This window comes from Montipora capricornis, chromosome 5, assembly GCF_036669925.1.
Source record: "Montipora capricornis isolate CH-2021 chromosome 5, ASM3666992v2, whole genome shotgun sequence".
Lineage (NCBI taxonomy): Eukaryota > Metazoa > Cnidaria > Anthozoa > Scleractinia > Acroporidae > Montipora > Montipora capricornis.
Genome location: NC_090887.1, coordinates 20,876,561 through 20,901,722, shown reverse-complemented (window position 1 = coordinate 20,901,722; position 25,162 = coordinate 20,876,561). Strand labels below are relative to the sequence as shown.

The 25,162-nt window shown below is 39.2% G+C and overlaps 1 protein-coding gene across 1 annotated transcript; it reads left to right on the top strand.

The window, feature by feature from the left end:
* Positions 1 to 8,032: 8,032 nt before the first annotated feature.
* LOC138048489 (homeobox protein Hox-D11a-like) lies at positions 8,033 to 10,698 on the top strand. Its single transcript, XM_068894673.1, has 3 exons — positions 8,033 to 8,216; positions 8,836 to 9,149; positions 10,291 to 10,698. The coding sequence occupies exons 1-3, from the start codon at positions 8,033 to 8,035 to the stop codon at positions 10,696 to 10,698; spliced, it is 906 nt and encodes a 301-aa protein (XP_068750774.1).
* Positions 10,699 to 25,162: the final 14,464 nt, after the last annotated feature.

Genomic DNA, 25,162 nt, shown 5'->3' with positions numbered 1-25,162 from the left:
TTTTCTGAAACTTTAACCACTGTAAGATAATGAGTTAGTTATGTCAGAAATGTAAAAAAAATGGGGGGTCACCGACTTTGTTTTGGAGAGAACATACCCGGAAAAACACCCAAAATGTGACAAAATCGGGCTTCGTTAGCGAATAAGGCCAGTGTCTGTAAACCCAAATATATTGCAATTAAATGTTTGAAGTGAAATCTTCTCTGCCAAATATTGTTTAAGTGGACTTATTAAGTGAATTTAGTCAACTGGTGAGGTTCCTTAAAGATCAAGTTTGCATTTAGCGACCACAGTTTCACCAGCCTTGCAGCCGCAAGATGGCTGGATTTGATGTCCTGTGAGCAGAAATCTTGAAAATTTTTTAACTTCCCACGTTGATTTTTTGTTCATTTTTGGACAACGTGGAGATAATTGTAAATCAAATCCGTTGCTGGAAAGAAAAATAGGGGTCACCGAACGTCCAAGAGCGTTAAATCCAGGCAAAGCTATAGCAATGGCCTTTTGCCCTATCATTTCTCATTTTATTACTTAGCGCGCGCGCTTGTGTATGACGTGGCGTGTGCATTTGCTTGCGCAGTAAGGATGCGCAGAAACAATTGGCGCGAACGTCCTTAAATCTAGACTTGTGTGTTGTTTTTGATCAAACTTAAATGACGAAAGGACAAGAATAAGTAACTGATACAAGTACTTTAATCCCCTCAATTGATTTTTGGATTTATTTCAAATACCGTTTTCTAATCATTTGGTATTACCAAGGTGCTTATACAGATCTCTAACATTCCACTTACAACAATTTTTTTATTCTATTTTTCAGTTATGGTTTCAGAACCGCAGGGCAAAGTCAAGAAAATTAACAAGAGAGGTGTCGCGCGTTTACCAGACAATCCCGCCAAACCGGTTTGACCCGCTTCCCACTCGTAGCAGACTCGCCCTTCCAAGGAGACCGCAGTTTGTAGCCGACCAGTCCGGTTCAGACCATTGGAAACACGCAACCTGCGTCTCATACCGTTATGGACCTGTGACACAGCGAAAAGACCAGCAGTACAGCAGACTTTCCACACCTGTCAGACATCAACCATCAGTCCAGTTAAACCAGTTTAGCCGTGACGTACCCTGCCCATTCGCCATGTCTAACTCGGGTCAGTCCAAGGCCACACATGCTCAGCTCGCAAGATTAACGCGAAGAAGCAGCCGAAGCTCGCATGGTTTCCATCCGTATTGAATGACTAATTGCACACGAAGTGCATATAAGATTAAAAGTTTGTCAAAATAATGTAACTAGTAAAATAGATAAGAAAATATTTATTTTTGCAGCTGTACTCAACTTTAAGGTTTTTGAGGAATCGCTTTGGAAAAACAGAAGAAATAAATAGATAGAATTATAACAGTTGGTAGTTTTGTAAATAAAAGTAATTCATAAGTGAAAGTTTGGTGGTATTGTTCATTGATGTGCAAAAGTTCGAAAATTGTCCTTGTAGGTATAATTCCCAAGGGTCAAATGAACAAGAAATAGCAAAACTTTTACTTGACACTATAGTATGTATTTTAATATTTTTTAAAATTCAAGTTATTGTTTTACTATCTCAGTTATATATTTCCAGATGGTAGTCGGAAGTTTTTAGCTGATAATGACGTGAAGTTACGTCAAAACGTCGTCAAAACTTTTCAAATAGTTATTTTAAAGGGGCTAGGTCACGCTATTTTAGGTAATTCTGTTTAATTTTGTTAATTATGAGCTCTAAACGTCAAATTGGCAGAGCAAGAGTCTTTCATTTGCAAAATCACGGCCACAGAACAACTGAGAATGATTTTCCAGCTGTGTAAATGACATTTTGATATAGACTGATATAAATTTGAAAAAAGGTGGGCCGACGTTTTTCAAATTTACCCAAATTCAATCCATTTCAATCCTCTCCAGATTTTGTCCATTCTTCTATAGTTTTGAACAGTTATTTTGATATTTTAGTTAATTCTATGACCATTCGATCAGTGCTGAAATTGCCTAAAATTGCGTGACCAAGTCCCTTTAAGTTTTACACTTTCATGTACGTTAACAACGTTCTAGCGTTGAACTTTGCGGTCCGAGACGTTTACTTGAAGAAACTTGAGAAGGACACATCAGTGACATTTATTTCTTATAAATATAAATATTTGCCTGAAATAACACCGAAAACAATTTCCCATGGGAACGAGAAATATTAAATTTCAACGTTCAGAGAAATTGTGCAAACACAGGTAAATTGTTCATCATCAGTTTCATTTCACCAGTACTTTCAAGTGTTTGTTACGAAGTTCAACAATTGTTTTTGACGTTTGGTGTTGCTAGAAATGATCTTTTTTCAGAAGATAATTAAAACAGTCGTTCATAAGTTTGCAATACGATGTATATAATCTTGGTACTAGGTTTTTGTTCACTTGTTACTCGAACTTCTGGTGGATCCCGTCTTAATACCACCCAACTCAGTCCCTTCGTACCACGGGCAACCCAGTGTACGCTCATGGAGCATCTAGTTTCTTATATTTTTGGTTGAGGAGACAGATAAGGGGACCCTTAGTAAAATATTTTTAAACATCGGTGTGCATCAACTTGGTTGCATATGTGACACCCAAAACTAGTTGAATCTGATCTGAAGGACACACGTGGGACATGTCCCAAGATCGAAACTTTCATTTTAATACCTTTTTTTGATCATTTAGTTTTAGCAAGGTGCTTATACAGATCTCTAATATTCCACTTATACTACATCAATTTTTAAATTTTTTTTCAGTACGGGTGCGAAGTCCAGAAAATTAACGAGAAAGGTGTAGATCGATAAGAGGACTCTTAGAAAACGGCGTGCAGTGCATCAACTTGCTTGCATATGTGACACCCTACGCTAGTTCAATCTGAAGGGTACATTCGGGGCACGTCCTAAGATCAATACGTTCCTTCTCCCAACAAAAGCCATAGATTGCTTTGTAGGGTAGTCACGAATATTTGGTGTTATATCAAGATCACTCCTAGTAAACTGATAATTATCTTCACTCTCAATACCTGTCTGGAGTGACGTTTCATTGAAATTGCATTTTGTGAGCAGCATTTACAGACTGATCACTCCATGGAGTCAAAAGGTTATTTAATATCTAAGAACTCGCAATGGGCATCTAGACAAAAACTAAATGTGCAATTGGTTCAAAATCACTGCATCGGAAGCGAAAACGTTGTTTAATTAAGAGCACGAGCGACAAAATGGGTACCTTACTTTGTCGAAAAACTGGGGAAAAACCCCTCTGTCTCAATTAACAACTTAACTTTATCAACCTGACGCTTCAGTCTTTGTTCCTATCCACGTTCGTTCTTTTTATTGTGATCAAATTGTGTATGCTGGGAATCATACTTTATTGTACACGTATCTCCACGTTTCAAATTCAGAATTGTTTTCAAATCGTTTCGAAACTTAAGAAGATATATGGAAAGAACTCAAGAGAGGCCATCGCTACTGTGTGCATGTGATGGATGAAGAACCTTCGCCGATCTACAGCATCAGGAAGTTCTTATGCAACATCCAAGGACAGAGAAAAATCCCTGACCCGGTTGAGAATCGAACCCACGACCTCCAGATTAGATCACCGTTGCTCTACCGACTGAGCTACAAGGGGGAGTTTGACGACAAATCGGCTCGGCCCAAGCGAAGTACTAAGTGCAAGTGCGTGTTGTCCTAAGTAGCGTTTGTATCTATATATGGAAACGGAACTCAATCGCTACTGTGTGCATGTGATGGATGAAGAAGAAGATTCGAGACCGACACATCGTAACAAGCCTTGCAAATAGAAAAGTTTCGGGATATTTTTTGAACTATGGCTGTAATTACACTAAACAAGAACGGTTATGGCAGTTGTGAGTCACTCACTTACTGTGATTTTCATAATCCTGCGGAATTCATCTTCAAGCGCCAACTGCCAAACTGCGTTTTGGCTTACATAAAAGGGACTTTAAGATCTGTGACGCGACGGTAACGAAAACGTCATTTAAAATTGCAAGTTCAGGTTTATTAATCTTTTTCGTCGTTATGTCGGCTTGTCTAACTTCTAAGAACTAGTGTAACTCCCCAGGAAATGAATTAGGAGGTGCAGTATTGAATCTACGACAGAAAATTCAAATTATTACTAGTTTCAGAACCGCCGTGCGAAGCCCAGAAAATTAACGCGAGGTGTAGATAAGGGGACTCTTAGAAAACGGCGTGCAGTGCATCAACTTGCTTGCATATGTGACGCCCTATGCTAGTTCAATCTGATAGGCACATTTGGGACAAGTCCCAAGATCGATACGTTCGTTCTCCTAACTAAAGCCATAGATTTCTTTGTTGGGTAGTCCTGTGAATTTGGTGTTACATCAAGATCACACCTAACCTTGCAAATAAAAGAGTTTCGCGATATTTTGAACTTATGGCTGTAATTGGACTGAACAAGAACGGTTATCGCAGTTGTGAGCCATCGAAGATGATTCCCTCATAGATTTCTGATAAAACTTCTCACACTGTTGTAACATGTCGGGGGGAAGGGGGGGCTCACCGTGCTCGTTTCCATGGTACGACGCTGACGAAAACGGTGATGGTTAATTCACATACGCACGTAAAAAGAATCTACTGATTTTAATTAATGCCTTTGTGAGAACTTTACACTCCAAAATAAATTGATCTTGAGCGTGGGCCTTTCGACCCGTAATGGCTCCTTCCGTACAATTTTATGAAATTGCCAAATAACTGGCCATAGGTTTTTTGTTATTTTTTTACTACTCCAGGAAGACATCGTTCTCAGGAAATATTTGAAATAAAAAATGGGGTCACCGAACTCGTTCAGGAGAAAATAGCCATTCCTTGCTGGATTCAGCTTGGAGTCAATAAAAATCCGCCATTTTATCAATGTGCCCCCGCAACTGCGCGCGGTGCGAGCCACAGGCTCCCCAAGCTCCGTGTGAGGGAAAGCCAACAAAAACAAAGGATTTGTATTGGAATCCCAATAAAAGACCTGAGAAGATAATTTATCGAAAAAATTCTCAATTAAAAAGGCAAACCTTATTGCCGTTGTGGGTTGCTTCCTTCCTGTGTGGTTTTTTTCCCAGATTCCACACGAATTGAGCCATTATCGATTCCTCGGTTGTCAACAGTTATAGCAAAATACCAAGGCTGAACATTGAATTGTCACGAGCCCAATTCTTTTCCCGCAGAGGTCTTATTGCAGAAACGTAAACCTTGATTAGAGGAGGCTGAAGCTGTGTCATTGCGCAACTTTTGATCACGATCGAGCTTCTTCTTAAATTTCGACAACACGACTGCTGTTGCACTTGGGTGATTTCGAGTCAGTTATGATTAATCATTTTGTATTCAGTCATGAGTAACCTTGAACGAAGCGATAACTTTTAATAGAATAGCAAGTGTTTTTAATAAATGAGACAAAAAAACAATCGTCCTTAAGCCTATTCAAAACATTTTGAAAGATATTTTTATAACCAAAGGTAATATCCTAACAGCAATTACCCACCGTATTTTTGAGAACGAATAATGATCGAAGTTACCCTGCGAGCAGAGTCTCTTTCGATCTTCCTAGATAAGTCGGGAAGAGGAAAGTAGACTCTGCTCGCCGCCTCCACATTCTTTGATTTGCCGCTCATCCAAAGAATTGGATGACTCAGTCCAGTTTCGACTTGTCAAACCTGTTTTTTTAATTTTTGCGCATGATCAATCGCCACGCGTCATCAATATTTTGAAATTTACGACAGCGTGGCAATTTTAACTGTTAGAATTCCCATGAGTTTTTCGTATGTGTGTCGGTTACAGAAACTTGTGTGACAGAAACCTATAAATTTTTCAGTAAAAAAATGAAATGGCATTTTAAGAGTATGGACTATCTTGAGTTTCCAATGAAATGATTCCTTGATTGTTGTGTGTTTGCCAGAGTTGTTGGAAAATATCCCGACTGTTTGTTTTCGTTTAGTGCTTTTGTGGCTACAGGTCACGCATGACTGACACCGAATACATTTAAATTTTTGACGCATGCTCAATGCGAAATGTGGAGGCTGCGAGCAGAGTCTACTTTCCTCTTCCCGAATTATCTAGGAAGATCGAAAGAGACTCTGCTCGCTGGGTAGATCGAAGTGCGCACAAACTGAGATCACTTGAAACTTGACCAAAACTCAGTTTTGCAAGGAAGTGACAAAAAAGCAATCTATTGCTTTGTCCATCTGCAAAAAGTAATACCCCCTTTTGATATCATGCGAACTCAAACTAGACTACTTTACCGAACATACAAGCGGAATTCATAGAAGTTTCGCTGAGATTTCTGCGGAAAAAGTGGGATTCATCTCGGGACGAAAGTCCTCCCTGGTTGAGTTTCGTCTTGTTTTCTGGTCAGTTCGTGGCAACTTATCCCACGGCATTCCTTGTGTTGACCGTCCCTCCCTGACTATCCAGTCACCTCAAACAAAATGTAACCCCAACCCTCTCCCCCGAGTTGAGTTTGACATGAGCACGTTCTCTCTGAATATTCAAATTTCCCGCTGCTGTGATAATTAGCGGTGACTTTGAATTTTCCTCGTGAATTAATGAATCTTTATTTAGGTGAAAACTTATTTTTTAAGGCAATATTTGCAACGCCAAACAAAAGTTATCGTCTTTGAATTTGATCAGCTTTTCTTGATACGGACTTAACTGATTAGAATGTAATGTGAAGTGCTAATTGATACGGACAGCCTCTACTGTAAATGCATGTGATGGCTGGTGGATTAAGAACTTTCGCTGATCAACTGCATCCGATGACAAAAAGTACTACAACAAAGATGGTTGAATAAAATTGACGTTCTTTCTACTAATTACGAGGGATGTTTGCTGCAGCCGACGTAGTTATTTCGCTTTAGTATATAATGTTATTTTTTAAAATCCCTTTTCTTGTCACTAGACCGCAATTCTCTCAGTAATTAAGCTCCGGAGCTGGGAGCCGTTGCTACCTACGTGCTACCATGGATTTTCGGCTTTTGCGCAGTCTCAGAAGGCTACCGCTAAGACGGTGCGTATTTCGGAAACAGCCGGACATCGTCATTCTCGAAGCCGACTTCAATCATCGTGAGCACAACTGTGACATGCGTACATTGGTGTTGGCTTTCGGCGCTTTGCGCAAAAGTACCGAAAACGTTTTGGGCTCTACTCGAATGTCATTTGCGAAAGAGCCTTTCTTCTTTTTTTAAAAGGGTGGTGCATAATTAGAAGTAAAACACAAATCCCGGTGATAAACATTGTGAAGCAACGCATTTTTATAAACTTCACAACGTTTATCACCGCAAATTTGTGTTTTATCAGGATAATTAAGCTTGGATGGCCGAAGAACAACAGTTTATATGAGGTGGTGCATAGCTTGTTTACACAGGCAGTTGTTCGTGTTTTCGAGTCCAGCAAATATGGTCGCCACATTGTCCATCATTTTCGTCTGAAGATATTTCACTGATCCGTTCAGAACAGCAATCAGATTTATCCGGGCGGCATATTTTACGCTTGAAAACAAAATACCGAATGCAACAAGGCAATCTATAGTAAAGAAACTTGCGGTAAAGTTATTTTCACAGATGAAATCAAGTGAATACGACAGCGAAAAGCTTTGCAGTGATAAACTTAAAGGTTGCAGTGACCAGTTAAGGAAATCACTCTGTACGAATACGATTACCTGGTGAGGTCAAACGTGAGGTTTCTTTTTATAATAACTAAAGGCACCGACAACTCATCCCTTTCAAATTTACGTGTTAAGCGCGCAGCTAGGGAAGGCGGCGTTTTAGTTTCTTCGACCGCCGCCACAATAGCGGCTCGCGTGGTAAAAGAAAAATGACTTAATGTTAAATTTGTTGTCGGAAATCTAACTGCTAACGAGAGAGGCTTTTGGTTTGCTAGACGGCCCTCTTTGTTGTTCGGTAATTTTGAGTGTATGAATATATAAAGGTCTGCGTTCGTGCGTTGTTCAATCAGTTTGCTTAAAGCAGTGACAGTGTCAAGGTTTTCAGTTGACCAAAATGGATTGCAGTCAATATACCGGTGAATCGATGGTTTCTCTTGTGGAGTGCCTTGTGCGTTCTGCGCATGCGAAAAAGTCTCGTGGTCGTGACGCAGTCTCTAGAAAGCAGTTTACTGACTTTTCCATCCGAAGTATCCTGGGCCTAGCAAATGATGTCACAGCAGACGCTTTCTCAAGTTCTGGTGAGTTTCAATTATTTTGTTATGTAACTCTTCTCTGTAGCTCGTTTGTTTATTGAGAAACCAGATTGAGCAGACATCTGTAAATAAGCTGACCACTAAAGAGATGATCTCCGTTATATTGCACTGAGATTCCCTTTCTTGATAGCAGAAAAAAGGCGCTGAAGTGTACGGAACCTCGGATATAACCCCGTCTTTAAAGTGCCTAAGGCCCCAAAAATTTGAATGAGATTCTCTGCACGAATTCCAGTCCTACAATGCAGTGCTGCTACATTACTCTTTGCATTTCATAAACTCGCAAATAGCTCTGCCATTTCCAGAATAACCTTATTGAAATTACATTAGTTGGAATTGATCCTCGTAAACGGTGTTTTGCCATTTAATATTGACTGAAGGTTTAGGAATTTGTGAGATTTTGCATTACGACGACATGTGCTGAAAATCGTTCACTTGTTCGCACTGACTTTCTCGCACTTGAATCTGGCAACCTGAATATGATCGGCAAATTTGATAGTTTGTGTTTGTTGTAATTGGCTCAAGTAAACCATGATTCTAGTTCATCAATACTCAATTGAAAACTCAACTAAGAATTAGTTTTAACCTTCGCTTCTTTTTCTCACAGGATGCCACAGCACCACCAGCTTACCACTGTCGCCTTACTCCGACTGCTCAAGTCCTCCTACTAGCCACAGAACAACCAGTCCAGAGTTAACTCCTCACCCCGACATCTCGAGCTCCGGAAGCGTTTGTGACAGCGAAACCTATCGAATGCCGAATGACACCGAGCAGGCACCGAGGAAGAAACGACAGCGCACGACCTTCTCACGCGGTGAGGTGATGCAGCTGGAACAAGTGTTTAGTCAGCGACAATACTTGACGCTGAGCGATGAAAAGATGCTGGCGAAGAGAATCGGGATCACGGACAAAAACGTGATGGTGAGTTCTTTACGACTCTTTACGACTCTTCTTTTTGAGAAAGAGTCAATTGGGTTTTAATTGAAAAAGAGAAAAATACTTATTTGATGATACAACGGGTTTGGATTCGATGTATAGTAATTCTCGGAAACGTAAACAATTCAACATGACGAAAGTCTCTACTAAGTAAATACAACCCACAAACAGCGGTTACAGACATTATAAAATGCATATTATATAGCTTGACGTTTCGAATGCTACAACATTCATCTTCAGAGGCAATATTCCGTTAGGAAATACGAAACTATATTTAAGGACGTTCGCGCGAAAATTTTTCAACATTGATTTTTTTCTGAAACTTTAACCACTGTAAGATAATGAGTTAGTTATGTCAGAAATGTAAAAAAAATGGGGGGTCACCGACTTCGTTTTGGAGAGAACATACCCGGAAAAACACCCAAAATGTGACAAAATCGGGCTTCGTTAGCGAATAAGGCCAGTGTCTGTAAACCCAAATATATTGCAATTAAATCTTTGAAGTGAAATCTTCTCTGCCAAATATTGTTTAAGTGGACTTATTAAGTGAATTTAGTCAACTGGTGAGGTTCCTTAAAGATCAAGTTTGCATTTAGCGACCACAGTTTCACGAGCCTTGCAGCCGCAAGATGGCTGGATTTGATGTCCCGTGAGCAGAAATCTTGAAAATTTTTTAACTTCCCACATTGATTTTTTGTTCATTTTTGGACAACGTGGAGATAATTGTAAATCAAATCCGTTGCTGGAAAGAAAAATAGGGGTCACCGAACGTCCAAGAGCGTTAAATCCAGGCAAAGCTATAGCAATGGCCTTTTGCCCTATCATTTCTCATTTTATTACTTAGCGCGCGCGCTCGTGTATGACGAGGCGTGTGCATTTGCGTGCGCAGTAAGGATGCGCAGAAACAATTGGCGCGAACGTCCTTAAATCTAGACTTGTGTGTTGTTTTTGATCAAACTTAAATGACGAAAGGACAAGAATAAGTAACTGATACAAGTACTTTAATCCCCTCAATTGATTTTTGGATTTATTTCAAATACCGTTTTCTAATCATTTGGTATTACCAAGGTGCTTATACAGATCTCTAACATTCCACTTACAACAATTTTTTTATTCTATTTTTCAGTTATGGTTTCAGAACCGCAGGGCAAAGTCAAGAAAATTAACAAGAGAGGTGTCGCGCGTTTACCAGACAATCCCGCCAAACCGGTTTGACCCGCTTCCCACTCGTAGCAGACTCGCCCTTCCAAGGAGACCGCAGTTTGTAGCCGACCAGTCCGGTTCAGACCATTGGAAACACGCAACCTGCGTCTCATACCGTTATGGACCTGTGACACAGCGAAAAGACCAGCAGTACAGCAGACTTTCCACACCTGTCAGACATCAACCATCAGTCCAGTTAAACCAGTTTAGCCGTGACGTACCCTGCCCATTCGCCATGTCTAACTCGGGTCAGTCCAAGGTCACACATGCTCAGCTCGCAAGATTAACGCGAAGAAGCAGCCGAAGCTCGCGTGGTTTCCATCCGTATTGAATGACTAATTGCACACGAAGTGCATATAAGATTAAAAGTTTGTCAAAATAATGTAACTAGTAAAATAGATAAGAAAATATTTATTTTTGCAGCTGTACTCAACTTTAAGGTTTTTGAGGAATCGCTTTGGAAAAACAGAAGAAATAAATAGAATTATAACAGTTGGTAGTTTTGTAAATAAAAGTAATTCATAAGTGAAAGTTTGGTGGTTTTGTTCATTGATGTGCAAAAGTTCGAAAATTGTCCTTGTAGGTATAATTCCCAAGGGTCAAATGAACAAGAAATAGCAAAACTTTTACTTGACACTATAGTATGTATTTTAATATTTTTTAAAATTCAAGTTATTGTTTTACTATCTCAGTTATATATTTCCAGATGGCACTCGGAAGTTTTTAGCTGATAATGACGTGAAGTTACGTCAAAACGTCGTCAAAACTTTCAAATAGTTATTTTAAAGGGGCTAGGTCACGCTATTTTAGGTAATTCTGTTTAATTTTGTTAATTATGAGCTCTAAACGTCAAATTGGCAGAGCAAGAGTCTTTCATTTGCAAAATCACGGCCACAGAACAACTGAGAATGATTTTCCAGCTGTGTAAATGACACTTTGATATAGACTGATATAAATTTGAAAAAAAGGTGGGCCGACGTTTTTCAAATTTACCCAAATTCAATCCATTTCAATCCTCTCCAGATTTTGTCCATTCTTCTATAGTTTTGAACAGTTATTTTGATATTTTAGTTAATTCTATGACCATTCGATCAGTGCTGAAATTGCCTAAAATTGCGTGACCAAGTCCCTTTAAGTTTTACACTTTCATGTACGTTAACAACGTTCTAGCGTTGAACTTTGCGGTCCGAGAGGTTTACTTGAAGAAACGTGAGAGAGACACATCAGTGATATTTATTTCTTATAAATATAAATATTTGCCTGAAATAACACCGAAAACAATTTCCCATGGGAACGAGAAATATTAAATTTCAACGTTCAGAGAAATTGTGCAAACACAGGTAAATTGTTCATCATCAGTTTCATTTCACCAGTACTTTCAAGTGTTTGTTACGAAGTTCAACAATTGTTTTTGACGTTTGGTGTTGCTAGAAATGATCTTTTTTCAGAAGATAATTAAAACAGTCGTTCATAAGTTTGCAATACGATGTATATAATCTTGGTACTAGGTTTTTGTTCACTTGTTACTCGAACTTCTGGTGGATCCCGTCTTAATACCACCCAACTCAGTCCCTTCGTACCACGGGCAACCCAGTGTACGCTCATGGAGCGTCTAGTTTCTTATATTTTTGGTTGAGGAGACAGATAAGGGGACCCTTAGTAAAATATTTTTAAACATCGGTGTGCATCAACTTGGTTGCATATGTGACACCCAAAACTAGTTGAATCTGATCTGAAGGACACACGTGGGACATGTCCCAAGATCGAAACTTTCATTTTAATACCTTTTTTTGATCATTTAGTTTTAGCAAGGTGCTTATACAGATCTCTAATATTCCACTTATACTACATCAATTTTTAAATTTTTTTTCAGTACGGGTGCGAAGTCCAGAAAATTAACGAGAAAGGTGTAGATCGATAAGAGGACTCTTAGAAAACGGCGTGCAGTGCATCAACTTGCTTGCATATGTGACACCCTACGCTAGTTCAATCTGAAGGGTACATTCGGGGCACGTCCTAAGATCAATACGTTCCTTCTCCCAACAAAAGCCATAGATTGCTTTGTAGGGTAGTCACGAATATTTGGTGTTTTATCAAGATCACTCCTGGTAAACTGATAATTATCTTCACTCTCAATACCTGTCTGGAGTGACGTTTCATTGAAATTGCATTTTGTGAGCAGCATTTACAGACTGATCACTCCATGGAGTCAAAAGGTTATTTAATATCTAAGAACTCGCAATGGGCATCTAGACAAAAACTAAATGTGCAATTGGTTCAAAATCACTGCATCGGAAGCGAAAACGTTGTTTAATTAAGAGCACGAGCGACAAAACGGGTACCTTATTTTGTCGAAAAACTGGGGAAAAACCCCTCTGTCTCAATGAACAACTTAACTTTATCAACCTGACGCTTCAGTCTTTCTCAGTTTCTCCCTATCCACGTTCGTTCTTTTTATTGTGATCAAATTGTGTATGCCGGGAATCATAGTTTATTGTACACGTATCTCCACGTTTCAAATTCAGAATTGTTTTCAAATCGTTTCGAAACTTAAGAAGAAGATATATGGAAAGAACTCAAGTGAGGCCCCGCTACTGTGTGCATGTGATGGATGAAGAACCTTCGCCGATCTACAGCGTCAGGAACTTCTTTTGCAACACCCAAGGACAGAGAAAAATCCCTGACCCGGGTGGGAATCGAACCCACGACCTCCAGATTAGATTACCGTTGCTCTACCGACTGAGCTACAAGGCTAGACAGGTGCAGGCCGTGGGAGTTTGACGACAAATCGGCTCGGACCAAGCCAAGTACTAAGTGCAAGTGCGTGTTGTCCTAAGTAGCGTTTGTATGTATATATGGAAACGGAACTCAATCGCTACTGTGTGCATGTGATGGATGAAGAAGAAGATTCGAGACCGACACATCGTAACAAGCCTTGCAAATAGAAAAGTTTCGGGATATTTTTTTAACTATGGCTGTAATTACACTTAACAAGAACGATCATCGCAGTTGTGAGTCACTCACTTACTGTGATTTTCATAATCCTTCGGAATTCATCTTCAAGCGCCAACTGCCAAACTGCGTTTTGGCTTACATTTTAGGGACTTTAAGATCTGCGACGCAACGGTAACGAAAACGTCATTTAAAATTGCAAGTTCAGGTTTATTAATCTTTTTCGTCGTTATGTCGGCTTGTCTAACTTCTAAAAACTAGTGTTACTCCCCAGGAACTGAAGTAGGAGGTGCAGTATTGAATCTACGACAGAAAATTCAAATTCGCTGCCTTTTTTTCACGTTCTCCGTAAAACTTGAGAATTGGTCATTTCACGTGGTAGATTTGCCGAAAACGTGAAAAAAATGTACAAAAACGAAAAATGCACGTGCACAGCGTGCAAAGCTATTGTTTTTGCTCATTAAATATGCAAAATTTGTGACGTTTTCGTTGCCGTCGCGTCATAGATCTTAAACTCCCTAATCAAACTTCCGACGCCAACCATAGATGACGAAATCAATTGATGCGTGACATAACCCACCAATCAGCATCTTTTGTTCCCACGGTACGTTTGTATATTCAAACTCGAAGCAGATGAAAAGCTATGGAATCTGTACGAATCTTTTTTACTGAAGAATTTCTACAACATAATATCATAATGGTCTTTGAGCTGTGAACTAAAAAAAAAACTCCAATTCACTTTCCGGAGTCTCTCGTCCCGACTATGTTCGGAAATGTGATTGAAGGAAGCCAAATCTGACGTTATATTAAGGACGGTCCTATTATTGTTATTGCGCATACGTTCTGCGCATCTTGAGATACTCGGATTTCCTATCGGTGATGCTTACTAATACAGGGATATTTTTGCACGGTTTAAAACTATCCGGAGAAAGTAGGTCTTAGTAAGTAAGCTTCAATTTGAGAAAGAACGCCATACATTGCTTTGTATTTTAAAGCTTCTTTTAAATATTATAAATGAATTATCTTTGAAAAATGCGTGGTTACCCCCAGTTTTCTTTTTGGATTTCAATAGATGGGTGTTAAGACTAAACCACCATTTTTGACCATTTGTTGATAAGCGGCTGAATACATATGAAGCCAAGTAACAACACAGAGTAAAGACTATGTGATGCAGCTGAAAGCTTCGATTTCGGAATTTTGTAAGACTTTGGGATAATTATTAAATGGAACCTCCAATAAAACAACAAAATAATTTTCAACCACAGAACATAATGTTTACAATTAAAATTGTTCAAACTTTTTCAAATGGCTTTCAAATTTCACGGTCGCCGCCATCTTGAATAATTGTCACGTTTCGTGGTTGCCCCGTTGTTCTGACACAAAGAGCGATTCTTCTGGAACAACAGGGCGACCACGACACATCACTATTCAAGATGGCGGCGCCCGGAAAATTTGGAAGCCAAAACAAGCGTTTTGAAATTCATTTTTTTTCGGATACAAACGCTTTCATTGGAAAAAGTTTGAACAATTTTAATTGTAAACATTATGTTCTGTGGTCTAAGTTATTTTGTTGTTTTAGTGGAGGTTCCTTTTAATCTAAAAGACCTTGTTTTTTTTATGAATGAACTGACACAAAAAGATTCAAAAAATAATTATTATTATTTCAAAGTTGAAAGACATTTTATTACATTTCTTTATTTTATCGTAATATATGATTTTAGGGTTTTCGGTTGCGAAGCGAATGAAAAGCTAGGTATTACAAGTAGGCTCTGAAATTAGCTTTAAAATACAAATACACTATTTTGAACAATCTGGTCTTTCACGATAAACTAGTTATAAATACAAAATATTGCAAAATTATGAAACTATGGAAGCGAATTGTTACATTGAACACGGCTGTGACGCCTTTTTCTCGCTGTCTGGGCCACCTCGCCATACCTAAGCTGATCAGGGTGAAACATGGGTAATCCGAAAGACTGGATTCTTAGCGGACTTGACTGGCCTGGACTGTAGTTTCCAGTGTCCATTTGCAGCTTGGCGTGACGCTTATCATTTGGGTACGTTAGTGCTCGTCTAAACTGGTCTGAATTGATGTTGGGGCAGTGGAGGCCTTCCAGGACTGGCGCATGGAGTCGAGGCTTATCTTTCGGGTCTGTTTCCGCTACGCTCCAGACTCGTTCAATTCTGATGAATGCTACCTCACTCGCACTTGGGTACGGGTGACACTGGACAGGTCCCGCGGGACACTGCAAACGGTTTGACAAGCTGGTCTGTGAGACACCTGGCTTATCCCTTTTCTCTTTTTCTCTTTTTTCTTTGACCCGGCGATTTTTGAACCAAAACTAAAAAGAATATATATAGATAAAAAAAATTGGTATACACGCCTTTGCTTCAATTTGCTAAATCACTGAAATCAATAATCTCACGTTCAGTTTACTTTACGGAACTGTTTCGGAAAACAGAAAAGCGAAAAAGTTTAGCTCTGTTTACATTGTACTAGGAAACCATAGAACTCGGGCAGCTCGATTAGTCGAAGATTGCGTCAAATCCTTCCAGTTTATTTACCCCAGGCCAGGTTATTGTAGACTGCCGACTAAGACAACTGAGTTACTTATTATCAGAATGGCTACCGTGCAACAACTAGTAGTTTTGAAAAAGGAATTGGCTGACCAGGTATAAACCTCAAGGTAAGTAAAGTTACACTTAGTCTCGGGAAAAATTTAACGCTATTCACTGAGTCAGTAACTACTCAGTTCATTTACCTTAAGACTTTTGGCGGGAATCCCAAGCCTTTGAACCAGGTCCCTTTCATCTTTGCCCCGCAGATATGGACTTCGCCAAAACACTCGTTCCATTACCCACACTTCCTGATCTGAGAAAGTCCTGCGCCGTCGCCAATTCTTCGACAACTTTTCGGAAGGAATCGTAATATGCGAATGGAGACTTGGGGACTCATCAGGAACTAAAATAACAGAACGACACTACAACTTAGTTCACTTTCAATTGATAGTCAAAAAACATGCAGGTTGTTTTTGGAAAAAAGTGTTCAAGTTAATTGAAACGAAGCCGGACCAATTGTGCACAATATTAGAGAAGTCCTATTAATGTTTTAACTTGCCCGGGAAGAATTTTTATTTATGATAACTGACCGCCAAATTTGCTTAACCTAAAGTGGATTTAACCCTAAAATGACCAACTCATCATCTTTCAATGGTAAAATTTGCAGAAAAAAATCAACGTTAGAAAATTTTCGCGCGAACGCCCTTAATAGGAAGATGCGCATTAGTCGACGGGAAAAAAATGTTAAGCACAGGTTTTCCTTAATACAGATCGTCCGATTAAAGTTTTAGGTATTTAACTCCTATTTTTCAATAGCAATACCTCTGCTCCAAAGTAGGGAATATTTTACTTACCGGAATTCGATGAATCTTGACACAAAGATCTGTCGTCTTCAAGTCCAAGGATATTGCTGACAGAGAAAGACAATGGCCGACGGGAGACTAGAGTCGAGGTAGATTTACTGTGCGCGGGACTGGGTGATCTAATTGGTAGTAACACAGACACTGACGTAGATTGAGTTGCCATGGAACCGACTGAGAAGGCGATCTGTTGAACTTGTTCGTACGACCACTACGCAGGTTGACTGTCTACTGATTTATGTACTATGACCGCTGTTGATCACTTGCGTGTAAGGCGGTACGACAAAGAAATGTGCCTAATTTACCGACAACAGAACAATACGCTTTGCGGTAATTTCAAGACATTTGCTAATTAATTATCTGGCTATTTTGTGTTCAAATCTGATTTATGTACCCTGACCGCTCTTGATCACTTGCATGAAGGCGGTGCGACAAAGAAATGTGCCTAATTTACCGACAACAGAACAATAAACAGAAAGAACTCACTCGCTCATTAATTTGCGAAATGATTTATTGTCACGAGACAATGAAGATTTCCGCTTTTAAAGAAACTCGTTGCGCGGGCTTGTTTTTTCCAGTGATCTTGCCGATAGTAAAAACCAACCCTCCCCTTGAGTCGCTACCCAGGCTAGTCAAATAATAAATTGCTTTATGAACAAACGTTACGTGGCTCTAACACTTTGTAGTAATTTTAAGACAATTGCTAATTAATTATCTTGTGACTTCTTTTGATGTCTTTGATTGTGCGAGTGTGCGTATTGAAGTTCTCATGGCAATTTAAGCGGTAACGGTTAATTAGATAAGCGCGACCGTTATTATCTTTTACTTGTTGGACGCGGATTCAGAGAAGCAAATAACTCATCATCGTGGCACGTGCACAATACTTTTTGCAGAGAAGCGCAAACTATTCAAACTATTACAACCAAATTTATCAAAGCACGCGGTCCGGCAGACTCATTGTTTGTAAATCATTTGAATACCGACTGAAAGAGAACTTAATAGGACCGTTTATACGAGAGAAAATAAGCCGTGGCTTACTCTGGCCGCAGCTTACATAAGACGTGAACACCCCGTATAAATGGTACAAAATCTACGTTCACGGCTTTCTCAAGCCGCGGCTTATCCTGGCCTTGGAGTTTATACTCGTATAAACAGTTCCTTTCGCGTATTATGTACGCCGCGGCCAGAGCAAGCCGCGGCTTATTTTCTCTCATATAAACGGCCCTAATATTCATTCATCCACGCCGCTATTCCAACTTCAATGGTGCAAAATTACTTCGAAGATTTGAAAGAAATAATAAATCGATGATTTATATAATTTGAATTTAATTTGCCGCGTTTCTTGGTTCGAAAGCGGCCAGAGGTCATAATTCTTCATGATGACCGATAAAAAGCGTGGTGTCTACTAACTGCATTGTCAGCGCTGTCTGTCACAGGCATCCTACGTATTATTAAATAAAGAAATGCGTGATACTGGGATCGGGAGCCAAGAAGTTGTCTTCGGACGACTCGAAACGCAGCAACATGAACTGCCTACAAAAATTTATGAAAGCCCTCAATTCTTAAGTTAAGTTAACTCTTCAGTTACGGTGCCTTTTTTCGTGAGAAAATTTAAAACCCCGACAAAATGCTTTATTGCTTGGAATGCCCAGCACACTTACTGTAAGGAGATTTTTACGTTGCTTTATGATAAAAAGATCTGATTGAGATAGAAAAATAACACAAACAGCGATGACAAACATTGTATTCCGACGCATTTTTTACATAGAACTTGACGTTTCGTATGCTAGTAAACATACATTTTAAAAAGTTACCGTTACAATTTTTGAAAACTATATATACACCTTATTCCAAAATGGCCGCCATTTAAATATTCTTTTGTTTTTATTCAAATTAACCCTTGATGCCTCGTTCTTAAGCTTAAAATTCAAAAGAATATTTTATCTTGAAAGAGGCAACAAGGGCCAATTTGTATCCGCATAAATAAGCGGCCATTTTGGAATATGGTGTATATATATATCGTAAACATTAGAGGTCTGGAACCTAGACTGAGAAAAATTGTAACGGTCACTTTGAAAATGTACGTTGACTAGCATACGAAACGTCAAGTTCTATATAAAAAATGCGTTGGAATACAATGTTTATCACCGCTGTTTGTTTTATGTTCTTAATCAAGCTACGATGGCCTAAGAACAAGAGTTTATATGACTGAGATAATTGAATATACCCACATGCAACCGAAATGAAGTGCAACTTGGAAAATAATAAAAATACTGATTCCTTGCATTTTTTTTCTTGTAGGATAATGGTGGGAGTAACTTCTTGAAAAAAATTGTTGCTGCCTGTGTGCAAAATGTAAAGGCAATTGGACAAAAACAGACTCTCATGCAATCTCTTTTAAATTTTTGCGTGCAAGCCGCTCATTATATATATAATTATATACCCCGCAAATGGGCAAATTGTCAAATTAGCCAAAAATCGGAAAAAATTGTCGCTTACAAAGGTCATGCATACAGCTCTTCGATTTCACCTTTTTATTGTAACCCTCGTTTACAATGAGAGAAAGTAAATCGTTTATGTGGCAGTCCGGCTGCACAGTATTTTTAAGACTATTTTCAGGAAATTTTACGACCAAGATTATACGATTTAAATTACAGTAGCCTTAAAAGCAATTTCTTTAAATTGTCTTCTTAATTTACTTTCTTTACGGTGTTTCAATTGCTCTAAAGCCAAATCAACGCAATGACTGAAGACGCTGAAACACGAAACATGAATCAGGCGAACCCAACGCCAATTTTCGGAGAATATCTGTTCGGAAGACGATTTGAGATCTAGAATTTTCGAAACATTTGTTGTAAAATTCCTTGCTTGCCTGCCTGTCCTAGGATTTTCGAACATCTAAAGCATGTTATAATTGCCCATTTTTCACGGATTCTTACCCTAAAAAGATCACCTAGAATTTTCGGGAGCCTTTTTTCGGGCTGAAATTTTCGAAAAGGTAAGTTTTGATCCCTATAATTTTCGGATCACTAGACTTTCGCTAGGGAATCCGAACAGATGAAAAATTTTTAGGGGATAAAAATATGCCTGTTTCTACCGTTTAAATACTAAAATACGTTTAACAATGCTATGTTTAAGTGGTTTTGAACTATATTTTCGTTGGGTTCCCCTGATGCATCCGGTGCAGCTTAAGCCTGGTTTTCACTTGTGACGCAAACACGAGCACGAGTGCAAGTATGGGAGCGCTTATTTCACTGTGAAAAGGAGTTTGACGCAAGAATAACCACAAGCATCCAAGTTTTTCCCAGGCTTTTCCTTGTACTTGCGCTTATGTTTGCGTTCGGTTGCATAGTACGGAGTTTAAGATCTGCGACGCGACGGTAACGAAAACGTCATTTAAAATTCAAAGTTCAGGTTTATTAATCTTTTTCGTCATTATGTCGGTTTGTCTAACTTATAAAAACTAGCGCAACTTTCCAGGAACTGAATTAGCAGGTGCGGTGTTGAATCTACGACAGAAAATTCAAATTCGCTGCCTTGTGTTCACGTTCTCCGTAAAACTTGAGGATCGCAGATTTGCCGAAAACGTGAAAGACATGTACAAAAATGAAAACTGCACGTGCAGAGCGTGCAAAGCTATTGTTTTTGCTCATTAAATATGCAAAATATGTGACGTTTTCGTTGCCGTCGCGTCGTAGAACTTAAACTCCCTAGTGTGAAAACGAAACGCTGCATAAAGTGCAACCGGGAAATTTGAAACGTCTGGCCAATTAAAGCATTAGTTCCAGATTCCCTGCGCCTTAGCATTAGAAAAAAATGGCTCTAAAAGGCTCGACTTTTGAGGTCACTAAAAAGCTCGATTTTTAAGGTCTCAAAATGCTTGACTTTCAAGGTCCCTGGAACTGCTCGACTCTTAAAGTCACTAAAAATGCTCAACTTTTAAGGCCTTTAAAATTCTTAAAGGGCTTATGATAAATGCCGCCTCATTCATTTCTTTACCCACCGTATGTAGACAATGTAATTTTTCGACAGGAGAGCTACATCTAGTCAAATTTTCGTAGGGGATTTGCGCAGAAGCTGATAATGATCCGAAAGCGATGCCTTTGTAATGACATCTACAAATGGTTAGACTCTCTAGTCCTCTCGGATAAGGACGATAATAACAAAGAGGGCAAAATTACTGAATGCTGATTGGTCAATGAAGAGGGTATTTTTTCTCAATTTTGCTTGAGAAGAGGGCAAAATTACTCGCTCACGATTGGTCGAGCGCCAAAAATTCTCGCTCCTGATTGGCTGAACGTACGTCTTCCACATTCAGTTGGTCTGTTGGTTTCTTCTGTTTGAGCAAAACAACTTCGTCTTCATCGAAGTTTGTCTTTTAATTCGCGCTGCATTCGCCGAAAAGGCATAAAGATTAAGAACTAGCTTTAAAAGATGATCTGGAATTTGAATTTTCGAGTGACAAGAAGAAGGGCAAAAGATTTTTTTCATGAAAAGCTTAAAACTTGGATCGACTTACATGGCGCCCGGCGTAGCGGGATTGTGTGGTTGAAAAACAAAATGATTCCTTTCGTCAAGGGCTTTCAGTTTACCACGACATCTTGCAGCTCAACAAAAAAGGTCACAGAACAATTTGCCATTGACGGGAGGAACAAGTAGCTCAAATTTGGTGGATTTCTTTGGACAAACCGTTTGCTATGTTTACGGATGCGTATTTGCAAGTGGTAAAAACCTCTACAGCGCAGGTGAATAAAATAAATTGAAGCTTAACATTTGGTTTAATCGTTGTTACAGTTGTTCACGAATGAAACTCGTATTTTCCTCTCAAGTGGATGTAAATAACAATCATCTATACTCGTTTTGGACGCAAAGAACAAGTTGACTTGCTTGTCTGTTTGTTAGTTGTTTTGCTTCCGAGCGAACGAGTGTTTTAACTCCGCTTAGCTGTCTGTTTTTCGAGGTGCCTCAACAGTGTTAAGAAAATTTTGCCCTCTTTGTTATTAACAAGTAATCGCAATGGGTCCTCGTAAAATTAAGGATTAATATCACTTGTGTTTTCAGAAGTTGCTGAAATTGCCCTCGTCGCTGCGCGAGGCCCCGTCGCGTCTCACAACCCTTCAAATGGGGAGGATTAGGGTTTTTAGCATCGTCACGGCAGTCAACGGGCTTTTCATAGTGAATGTTCATCAGAGTCAAGCCTGACAGTCTTAACTTGCGTGGTTATGAATTTATTGCATTTAAGATTGACTGTATTTATGTTATATTTTTATAGGTTTTTGAAGTTAGCTGTTTTAATTTAGGGAGTTCCATCGAACCCCCCCCCCCTCCCCTTCTTCCGCTTTTCACATTGGTTACCAGATCGGTTAGACGATCACACACCTCACGATTGTCCTGTGTGGCAGACGTAATCGGGGAAGAGAAGCGATGGAAAAACCCCCAGGCTATCTCCTTTGCTTTCAAAGCAATTGTCGAACGCACTTCAATAATCCGAGATTACTTCTAGTTGTTAAATTATGTAACGTCAAAGTACGACACCATAATAAACTGGCCTGTTCCTATATATCGAGAAGAATGATATCTGCAACAATTCACACACAAGAAAGAGTTTGTATGTGAACTTAAATATTAACGCTCATGCAAAAAAACGCACCGGTGGCTCGGTTGGTTGAGCACCGTACTGTCACGCGGAAGGTCGCGAGTTCAACTCCGTCCGGATCAACACTCAGGGTCTTAAAATAACTGAGGAGAAAGTGCTGCCTTTGTACACTACATCTACATCTGCAAATGGTTAGACTCTCTGGTCTCGGATAAGGACGATAAGCCGGAGGTCCCGTCTCACAACCCTTCAATGTTAATAATCCTGTGGGACGTAAAAGAACCCGCACACTTGTCGCTAAGAGTAGGGAACGTAGTTCCCGGTGTTGTGGTTTGTCTTCTGTTGTGTATTATGGTTGGGAGGGTAAAAAAGGGCCACAGTAATTGGCGCAAGCTGTTGTGGCGCTCTGCCAGCTTGACTGGCAAAGTTAACAAAATAAAAAAATAATTATAAACACCTCCACTGGTCATGTTGTTAAATTCATCAAAAACATATCGAATAAGGAAAGATGGCCAAACGATGACAGTCACGTGACCTCAAGCTGGGTGGAGAGTCTCGTGCGCTCCATTTGGTGCTTGTTTCAGACGGCCGTGATGATCAACCAATTCCAGACCATACTCCATACAATCGAATGGTTCATTGCATACACGTAAAGTGGTCACCTTTGTTGAATACAGGCTGAATACCGTTCCCATAACACTGACTGTTATGATGTTACAGGGACCATAACTGGTTCACCATCTAAGATTTCATGGCTGGTGCCAGAGGACCGTCCGTGTTTCAATAAGTTTTTTACAATATCCCCCAATCAAAATGACTTCTAATAGTGACACATGTCACTTTTAATGATCAGCTTGGCGAGAACTGCATCTTTTGTTGAAATCACCCAGTAAAAATTGCCACTAGAGTACATTATCTGATCATCACAGATTGGAACCACACACTGCAGGCATCACGAATATATAGTGTCCAGACAAAATGAAAAGTGACTGTGTATCCAGTACGTAACAGAATCAGTAATTTTGGACAAGAAATACTATTTGAGTCTGTCATTTATAAAGCACGTGAAGTGCTGATTGTGAATGAAATGAATGAATGAATGACACTTATAATTGCATTTGGGGCAATAAGTTATTTTTATTGACACTAACTGAGCCAATTGGAAGCAATTTTTACCATGATTAGTGGATTGATGTAAGCAATCAATATGAAGCTGGACAGTGAAAAAATCCCATCGAGGACTCGATAAGACTGAAACCGGTAATGTTTACCCCGGCAAGCGGATGTTTTTACGTGTAGCAGAAGCCTCATTAAAAAAAAAAATTGGAAGACCTATTAGACGAGAAATAGCACATTTTCTAAAAGCATCGACAATGGCCATTTTTGGCCAAATAGCACAGGGGCGGCGAAGGGAAAGTTTTCAAAAATCGCCCATTTTTTGGTCGAACTTCGGAAGGCTAAAAAAATGGGAAATACAAGTCGTACAATAGCCTAATTAGTATGGATCGAAAGCTAAGCTATTGTTGATTTGAACTATGCAAAAAAGCGCATGAAAAAAGACCTATTACACGAGAAATGACACTCTTTCTAAAAGTATCGAAAATGGCCATTTTTGGCAAAGTAGCAAAGGAGGGACCAAAGGAACATTTTCAAAAATCGCTGATTTTTTGGTCCAACTTCGGAAGGCTTAAAAAATAGGAAATACAAGTCGAAGAATAGCCTAATTAGTATGGATCAAAAACTAAACTATTGTAGATTTAAAATATGAAAAAGAGCGCATGAAAAACCACCTATTAGACGAGAAATAATACTTTTTCTAAAAAAACCGAAAATAGCCATTTTTCGCAAAGTAGCAAAGGGGGGACCCGAGGAAAATTTTCAAAAATAGCTGATTTTTTGGTCCAACTTCGGAAGGCTAAAGTAATAGGAAATACAAGTCGTACAATAGCCTAATTAGTATAGGTCGAAAGCTAAACTATTGTAGATTTGAACTATGCAAAAAACTGCATGAAAAAAGACCTGTTAGACGAGAAATAACACTTTTTGTAAAAGTATCGAAAATGGCCATTTATGGCCAAATAGCAAAGGGGGGACCAAAGGAAAATTAGCAAAAATGGCCCATTTTTTGGTCCAACTTCGGAAGGCTAAAATAATTAGAAATACAAGTCGTACAATAGCCTAATTAGTACGGATCGGAAGCTAAACTATTGTAGATTTGTACTATGCAACAAACCGCATGTAAAAAGACCTATTAGGCGAGAAATAACACTTTTTCTAAAAGTATCGAAAATGGCCATTTTTGGCCAAATAGCAAAGGGGGGACCAAGGGAAAATTTTCCGAAAATGACCGATTTTTTGGTCCAACTTCAAAGGGCTAAAAAAATAGGAAATACAAGTCGTACAATGGCCTAATTAGTATGGATCGAAAGCTAAACTATTGTAGATTTTACTATGGAAAAAACCGCATGAAAAAAGACTCATTAGACGAGAAATAACACTTTTTCTAAAAATATCGACAATTGCCATTTTTTGGCCAAATAGCAAAGGGGGGACCAAGGGAAATTTTTCAAAAATGGCCGATTTTTTGGTCCAACTTCGAAAGGTTAAATAAATAGGAAATACAAGTCGTACAATAGCCTGATTAGTCCTGGTGCACAACCATTCAAATGGAAATGAGTTGGGTTTTCTTAGTGAAATCAAACTCATTTCGCTTACAATAGTTGAGCTTCAAGACTCACTTCGAAACCGAGACAAACAGGAACTCGTAAATGGCCCATTTAGTTGGCTATCCGTGACCTCTGGGTTCCGGTCAATGCTTTAGATACCAG